The 9081-nt window shown below is 42.1% G+C and overlaps 1 protein-coding gene across 1 annotated transcript in view; it reads right to left on the bottom strand.

The window, feature by feature from the left end:
* Window positions 1-2250: 2250 nt before the first annotated feature.
* The window catches only part of LOC117506375 (serine/threonine-protein kinase MAK-like), a 53489-nt gene continuing 46658 nt past the window's right edge, over window positions 2251-9081 (bottom strand). Inside the window, 5 exon segments of the mRNA XM_034165912.1 lie at window positions 2251-2615; window positions 2807-2869; window positions 2872-2901; window positions 4479-4595; window positions 5184-5267. Of these exon segments, the coding sequence (XP_034021803.1) occupies window positions 2455-2615; window positions 2807-2869; window positions 2872-2901; window positions 4479-4595; window positions 5184-5267 (455 nt within the window). The 3' untranslated portion in view covers window positions 2251-2454.

The raw sequence follows: 9081 nt of genomic DNA, 5'->3' as shown, positions 1-9081 counted from the left end.
CGGTGCAGTCGTCCTGTCCCCTTTGCAGAAGAGCACCCCCAGAGTATGATGGTTCCATCTCATGCTTCATGGTTGGGATGGTTTTCTTGGGGTTGTTCTCATCCTCTAAACATGGTAAGTGGAGTCGATTTCAAAAAGGTCTACTCTGGTCTCATCTGACCACATGACCTTCTCCCATGCCTCCTCTGGATCATCCAGATGGTCACTGGTGAACTTCAAACCGGCCTGGACATGTGCTGGCTTGAGCAGGGGGACCTTGCTGCCTGCAGGATTTTAAACCATGACGGCGTCATGTGTCACTAATGTAAGCTTTGTGACTGTGGTCCCAGCTCTCTTCAGGTCATTGACAAGGTCCTCCTGTGTAGTTCTGTGCATTCTCAGAATCATCCTTACCCCCAAAGTGAGATCTTGCATGGAATCCCAGACCGAGGGAGATTGACAGACATCGTGTTTCTTCCACTTTCTAATAAATAATCATAACAGTTGTTGTCTTCTACCAAGCTGCTTGCCTGTTGTCCTGTAGTCCATCCCAGCCTTGTGCAGGTCTACAGTTTTGTCCCTGGTGTCCTTAGACAGCTCTTTGGTCTTGGCTATGGTGGACAGGTTGGAGTGTGATTGATTGAGTGTGTGAACAGGTGTCTTTTATACAGGTAACAAGTTCAACCAGGTGCAATTAATACAGGTAAAGAGTGCAGAATAAGAGGGCTTCTTAAAGAAAAATTAACAGGTCTGTGAGAGACAGAATTCTTGCTGGTTGGTAGGAGGTCAAATACTTATTTGCAGCAGTAACATACAGATAAATTATTAAAAAAAAAAATCATACCTTGTGATTTCCGGATTTTTTTTTTAGATTGTCTCTCACAGTGGACATGCACCTAAGATGAAAATTTCAGACCCCTCCATGATTTCTAAGTAGGAGAACTTGCAAAATCGCAGGATTTTCAAATACTTATTTTCCTCACTGTATGTGTGATGTGTAGTAATGCTCAATCACTCGGGCACTGGAAACAATATGATGCCTGTCACTTAAAACACTGGGACACTAATATCACTGCTGTTCATACAGACATGCTTAAGGCCCCCTGACACTTGCACGGCTTTGATCCGTACACTTGCACGTACTCTGTCGTTCACGAGAGTAAACTTGTCTCAAACTTGTTATAAACCATTGTAAACTGTGCGCAGCTTCGTTCAAGTGCACACAGATAATTTTGAAATGTTCAAAATCTCCATCACGCATTAATTATGTGAACATTAAATAAACAATTAAAACAAAGCGTGTGAGTGATTACGTCAGCGCACCACATCAGAGCACAGCTCATCTGAATGGTTATAACGAAATGTTAAATCTATCATAAACGTTCTTTTACAGCTGCTCACAAGAAGGGATGAACATGCAACCGTTTTACCAAGCCATAACAATGTAAACATGACAAATAATTACCTTTTTAGGCGGTTCCAAATGCTTTCTCCACCTCGTTCAGTGCACCCACGCGAGAGAGGAAAAGCTGCAGCTATAACAGTCCTCTGTGATTCCAGAAGCAATTAGAGGCATTTTCAACAGCCACATCAGAGAGAAAATGATTAATCCGCTACAAAATAATTATTTTATATACGCAGCGTCCAGCACACAGCGCATGGTATCCAGTGGAACAAAGCACGGCATCCAGCTGGGAGCACAGTGGGTAGGATCATCACGACGATGTGCGTGCAAGTGTCAGGGGGCCTTTAGTCTTTCACCCACAGACTTTGTGGGAGTGTCTCACTGACTGCCCACCAGCTCAGCGGACCTGCCGAAGACAAAGTGGGTTTATCTCACATATGTAAGGGAATCTAAAGCGAGCAGTTTAAGGCCTAGTTATTTCTTACAGCAGGGGTGTTGCTCCATTAAATAATCAAATTGTGAGACTTTGAGGATGTTTAACAAGAAACCCAAACTGTTTTTAACAATAAAAGCTGGATAAATGATTTTTGCACATGACCCCTTTAATTGAGTTTTGTTTAAAGCTAGTAAACAATCACAATACTTGAAAATAAAACTAATGTATAAAACTGAAAAACAATTTTTACAGTTAAATCCTAGTCCAAAAATCCCAACGTTAACAGAATTGGCTTGTACTGGATACGGTAGGATTGTCTCAGACACTTCAACAGTCTTGGCTAAACATCATCACATCATCTCCAAAACAAATTTCATGTCCATCTTACATTTGCAATACTAAGGTCACAACAAACAATAACACCGGTGTGCCATCTACACCCCAGATGTGTTGTGTTATCTACAACACATTCTTGCTGTAATTTTCTTCAGCAAGCATCTATAAGTCTGTATTTACCGCAGCAATGACATTGAAATTACTTTAAGCTTTAAGTAAAAATTAGTTTCCAAAAGTCTACAAAATTAGGCACCATAGTCCAACAGACAATAGAGGTAGTACCACCATCTGTCTAGAACTACTGATTCCCGCCGTATTTGGATGTCCAGTCCACCCGGCCATGCATGGGCTGCACAGGAGGAGCTCTGGTCAGGAGATTCCCAGAGGTTTTTCCCAGTGCAGAGTAGCTGCTGCCCTTCACCTGAGTCCTGTTTGCTCTCCTCTTCCAGTCTTCATAATCTGTGATCATATGCCACAATATTAAAGAGTGCACATAAAATATTCCCCACTATGTGGATTTACAGCATTTAACATGTAAAGCAAGGCACCATTATAACCGATAAAAATGAGGGGCAACTAAAATTTATCTGAAAAGGAAAAGACTTAGATAAGCATCTACTGGAAAATCAGAAGCGACACATACATATTACCTTCATTGTTCTCACTTAAAGATGAGTTGGATATGGACTTGAATTTTACAGATTTAGATTTTTCTTTTTATTATCAGTAGAAGAAAGATTGAAAGAGTGAAGAAAGAGGGAAACATGGTTCCAGTTAGGATTTGGATGGAAATATTATAAATGAGGAGATGGAAATGTGAAAAGAACATTAGAGCTGAGATGATCAAACAACTGAGCAATCTACAGTACCTACTTAAGATTTGGGTGTTTTAGAGCATTTAAACCTTTTTCAGTAATCAAATGTAGTTATTCTGGATGCTTATACACTGGTCACAATGAACCGGTATTAGGGCACCTTCACACATAGTACAAATAAGGGCGAATCATAGCAGAACAGCTCGTATGAGCGAACCACGAAAACATCGAGCCAACGAGCAACGCGACAGTGTCGTGTGAGCAGGAACACAGTGCGAGCAGCTAGAACGTGTTGCACCACATCGCACCGTTGATGTGGTGAACAATAAATAAAAACCAGCTGTATAATTAGTGAAAATCACTGGGTTGATATAAATTCTAAATAAAAGGGGACGCAATACAGAACCTCGCAGTTAAACAACCCTGGTTAATTAAAACATAAATGCCACTCACAGGATTTGAACCTGCAATTTACAAAAGCTCTCATTACCAGACGGAAACTTTACCATTGTGCTACAATCACTGTCTTATAACAGCAGAGCGAAATTGCTAAAATCAACAAGCAGATAAATGCATTTTTTAAAAAAGAAAAAAAAAGCGCCGTGATAACTGGCCAAACGGCATTTGTTACAGCGTATTTCTGCTGATACGTGATACGAAAGTGGTGTATTTGTCGCACTGTTGGCTTGTCATATAGTCCCTTGCCGCTCACAGGACACGCGTGTCAGGCCCAACACATTCAGATCGCTTGCTGTGTGTCCACATGAACCGACGGTCCGTTTCTCACAAAAGCGATATATGTTTTTATGTACTTCCACGTGAGGACAGCACACACACATAGCTGTGATGTCCAGGACCAGAGATGTCTCAACAGCTGTTAGCAGCTAATCACGCTCCCGTCCGTTCAGTGCACAGACCAAGGCGTCACTCTGTGATCAGGTAAGACGCGCCTCGCCTGCGGGGGGGCACATGCACACACATGTTGGGGGAAGCGGGCGAAACACACGCACACGTGTTGTGCGGGGAGCCAACACTCTGGCACGTCACATGCGTACTTGGCAACTTCACAGTCATGGGGGCACGACAAATTTTATTATAAAATTTAATAATATAAATATAAATATAAATTTATTTTTAAATTTGATTTTAACTCAATTTCAGATTGGTCAAATGTGCAATCATGTCTTGCAGGTTGGTAGCATTTTTTTTCCTCCATGGTCGTGATGAACTTTTACAAAGCAGATGCAGTCAATAAATTAGTAAAATGACAAATGAGTCATAAATGAAGAAAATATTACATTTGGAAGTCTGCTTCTCATATCTTCCCCAAGTGTGGTGTGACTATAATAGACAAACTGTTGAAGCAACAGCCTTAAAATTTGACATCTTATGTTCTGTTCTGTGTGTACTAATGTATTATTAATGTCATCTGGTTGAAGTGTCTTTGGAATCTCTGTAGAGCATTGTACATTTTGCCATCTATACAGAGAAGATCTGAAACCTTACTTGTGCTGACCAGCCAAAGGAGCAAGATGGATTCTCTGCCCGACTGAGCCCACCTCCTTCTTTTGGAATGAAGGGATGTAACCACCAGAGAGGTTGTACTTTGTACTCACAAAATTCCCTGGGCAAGAAAAACACATACACACAACAAAACCCAGATAAACTAAATGTGAATCTTAACTGTCATTTTATTTCCTCATCAAGCAGAAATCTGCTGCACTACAAACAACAAAATAAGTGCAATAATATTTTAAAGCTAATAGTTGTTCTCATGTAGTGTTAGATACTCACTTAGTGCCACCAGCAACTGCCGAGGAATCAAACCGTTGAATACGTGACTGAAGTCATCCTTTACATTGACTTGCTTCAGCAATAGTTGCAAATAGTATGAAGATCAGTCAAATATCTCCTTAACCTATGAAAACCCGCTGCTGCATTTTACAGTCTTTATCAGCTGGCGCTCTTTGTTCTTTGGGCTAAGTGTGTATTTGGACCCTTGTCTAATGCAGAGCTTTTAGCAGCACGCGTATTTTATACATCAAGGCGCCGCTTGTATACCTGAAGCTTGCTGCATTGGCCCGTTTATCACACGCTGCCCAAAAACCATTCTAAAACCATGATGTCTGAACACAAAACACAGTCATCACTAAATTACAGCAAAGGATGAAGAAAGGGAATAAATTCAGTTGGATACGGAGTTACTGAATACCTTTGGAGAGATCAATTTTCTCCAGTGTTCTTTCTTTAACAACAGGTTTCTCAGATGGACTTTCCACACGTTTAGAAGCATTCACTTCTATGACGCAGTAAAAAGCAGAGATGGATCAGAAAGACATGCAATCAGAAAGGAGAAAAATAGTTGAGAATACATGAAAAGAGAACAGATACAGAGCATTAAAGTATAAAGAGACTAAATCGACATTTGCCAAGGCTTAATGACTATCATAGAAGGTGAGAAGAGTCGAAACATGTACAGTAGTGTTCAGAATAATAGTAGTGCTATGTGACTAAAAGATTAATCCAGGTTTTGAGTATATTTCTTATTGTTACATGGGAAACAAGGTACCAGTAGATTCAGTAGATTCTCACAAATCCAACAAGACCAAGCATTCATGATATGCACACTCTTAAGGCTATGAAATTGGGCTATTAGTAAAAAAAAAAAAAAAAAGTAGAAAAGGTGGTGTTCACAATAATAGTAGCATCTGCTGTTGACGCTACAAACTCAAAACTATTATGTTCAAACTGCTTTTTTAGCAATCCTGTGAATCACTAAACTAGTATTTAGTTGTATAATAAACAGTTTTTCATGATTTCTTCACATCTGCGAGGCATTCTTTTTTTGGTTTGGAACCAAGATTTTGCTTGTTTACTAGTGTGCTTGGTGTCATTGTCTTGTTGAAACACCCATTTCAAGGGCATGTCCTCTTCAGCATAAGGCAACATGACCTCTTCAAGTATTTTGACATATCCAAACTGATCCATGAAATCTGGTATGCGATATAGGCCCAACACCATAGTAGGAGAAACATGCCCATATCATGATGCTTGCACCACCATGCTTCACTGTCTTCACTGTGAACTGTGGCTTGAATTCAGAGTTTGGGGGTCGTCTCACAAACTCTCTGTGGCCCTTGGACCCAAAAAGAACAATTTTACTCTCATCAGTCCACAAAATATTCCTCCATTTCTCTTTAGGCCAGTTGATGTGTTCTTTGGCAAATTCTAACCTCTTCTGCACGTCTTTTATTTAACAGAGGGACTTTGCGGGTGATTCTTGCAAATAAATTAGCTTCACACAGGCATCTTCTAACTGTCACAGCACTTACAGGTAACTCCAGACTGTCTTTGATCATCCTGGAGCTGATCAATGGGTGAGCCTTTGCCATTCTGGTTATTCTTCTATCTATTTGATGGTTGTTTTCCGTTTTCTTCCACGCATCTCTGTTTTTTTTGTCCATTTTAAAGCATTGGAGATCATTGTAGATGAACAGCCAATAATGTTTTGCACCTGCGTATAAGTTTTCCCCTCTCCAATCAACTTTTTAATCAAACTATGCTGATCTTCTGAACAATGTCTTTAATGTCCCATTTTCCTCAGGCTTTCAAAGAGAAAAGCATGTTCAACAGGTGCTGGCTTCATCCTTAAATAGGGGACACCTGATTCACACCTGTTTGTTCTACAAAACTGACGAACTCACTGACTGAATGCCACACTAATATTATTGTGAACACCCCCTTTTCTACTTTTTTTTTTTTTTTACTAATATCCCAATTTCATAGCCTTAAGAGTGTGCATATCATGAATGCTTGGTCTTGTTGGATTTGTGAGAATCTACTCCAAACCTGAATCTTTTTAGTCACATAGCACTACTATTATTCTGAACACTACTGTATGTATTGGTGAGTGGAAAGACTGGGGTCATTTAGGGATCACTTGATCTTACACCATCAGCTTTAATCTCATGAATAAGTAATGAATTGGAGACACAAGTTGAAACAGCAGGGACACGTACTGCGTGTCTGTCTGCATGACAAATGAATTCTAGAAGTCTCCCGTCTCAAAAGTAGCAGGCGCTCCTAATATTTTCCATGGCCCTGTAACTACTGATCAGAAGATAATAGCTCACTGATAAACATTTACAGCTTTTGTGTCACAAATTATGAGTAGTCAATACTGACAGCATGTTCTTAATTTGTTCCTAAATTTGATTAAACTTTCAAAGATATTGTCTTTAGGTATTTTAAATCTGTAATTCTATATGGGGTAGCACGGTGGCTTAGTGGTTAGCACTGTTGCCTCACAGCGAGAAGGGCATGGGTTCAGTTCCCGCCTGTGGCCTTTCTGTGTGGAGTTTGCATGTTCTCCCCGTGTTTGCGTGGGTTTCCTCCAGGTGCTCCGGTTTCCTCCCACATCCAAAGACGTGTGGGTTAGGTGGAGTGGAATCTTTGAATTGTCCATAGGTGTGCGAGTGGGTGTGAATGTGTTTGTCTGTTTGTGGCCCTGTGACAGGCTGGCGTCCTGTCCTGGGTGTACTCCGCCTCGCGCTCTATGACTGCTGAGATAGGCTCCAGCCCCCCTGCGACCCTTGATTGGACTAAGCGGTTGAGGATGAACGTGAGTGAGTGTGTGTGTAATTCTATATCCGCCAATGATGAACAAGTTCCCATTGTGGTTGTTAAATGGACTGCATTTCTACAGCACTTTCCCATCTGAAGCAGATGCTCAAAGTGCTTTACAATAATGCCTCACATTCAGTTGTTAAATGGACTGCATTTCTACAGCACTTTCCCATCTGAAGCAGATGCTCAAAGTGCTTTACAATAATGCCTCACATTCACATGTTCATGAACACTCACATACACCAAAGTCAGTATGCTGCCATGCAAGGTGCTCAACTACAGTACACACTGGGAGCAACTTGGAGATTAGTGCGGGCTTCAGGCACGAGAGGGCGCTGCCGCCTCCAGGAACAGCCGAGGTGACAGCTGTCACCCATCAACCATGACAGCTGTCACTGATCATCTACATCACATCTGGAATAAAAACAGGAAGACACCTCCACCACATCGCCGAGATATCATCTTCAGTGAGAGGTAATATCCTCAGCCTTTGTGGTAATCTACTAATCTTTCGATTGTGAGTGTTTGCAGGAGTACTGGTCCTTAGTTTGTGGAGGCTGAGTGAGTGCAGGACGGCACTCTTTTCCTCTGAAGGATCACTGCTTACACATATTGAGTGAGAGGTGGAGGTGGAATTCCCACCATAATTGTTACTGGGTGTACACACACCCACACTTGACTGTTTTTGTTTTCCGCCAGCAGTACCAGATCCGACACGCCGAGACGGTGGCCACCTGGGGACTTCGGGACTTGGCGGCTCCAGTATCCCTCGGGTTCGGTGGCGGTGGAAATCCTGTGGTTCCGGTTCATCTCCAGACGGGCGTCTCCTATCGTCGAGCCTGCCCACACGACACCTTTATGATTGACTTGTATACATTCTGTAATCTGCTGTGTTTGGTTGTGGCATTCACAACAGTAAAGTGTTCTAATTTAACTCCTTCTATTGTCCGTTCATTTACGCCCCCTGTTGTGGGTCCGTGTCACTACACTTTCCCAACACTTGACCTGACTCTAGTTCGTCGTCATAACCGACTTGAGTGGGCAAATGCTCACATTCACTGGCGTTTGGCACGTTGGAGAGGTGTTCTCTTCACGGATGAATCCCGGTTGACACTGTCCAGGGCAGATGGCAGACAGCGTGTGTGGCGTCGTGTGGGTGAGCGGTTTTCTGATGTCAATGTTGTGGATCGAGTGGCCCATGGTGGCGGTGGGGTTATGGTATGGGCAGGCGTCTGTTATGGACGAAGAACACAGGTGCATTTTATTGATGGCATTTTGAATGCACAGAGATACCGTGATGAGATCCTGAGGCCCATTGTTTTGCCATACATCCAAGAACATCACCTCATGTTGCAGCAGGATAATGCACGGCCCCATGTTGCAAGGATCTGTACACAATTCTTGGAAGCTGAAAATGTCCCAGTTCTTGCATGGCCGGCATACTCACCGGACATGTCACCCATTGAGCATGTTTGGGATGCTCT

The sequence above is a fragment of the Thalassophryne amazonica genome, chromosome 1 (assembly GCF_902500255.1).
Source record: "Thalassophryne amazonica chromosome 1, fThaAma1.1, whole genome shotgun sequence".
Taxonomy (NCBI): Eukaryota; Metazoa; Chordata; class Actinopteri; order Batrachoidiformes; family Batrachoididae; genus Thalassophryne; species Thalassophryne amazonica.
Note: the sequence above shows the minus strand (reverse complement) of the source record. Positions and strands in the feature narration are given on the sequence as shown.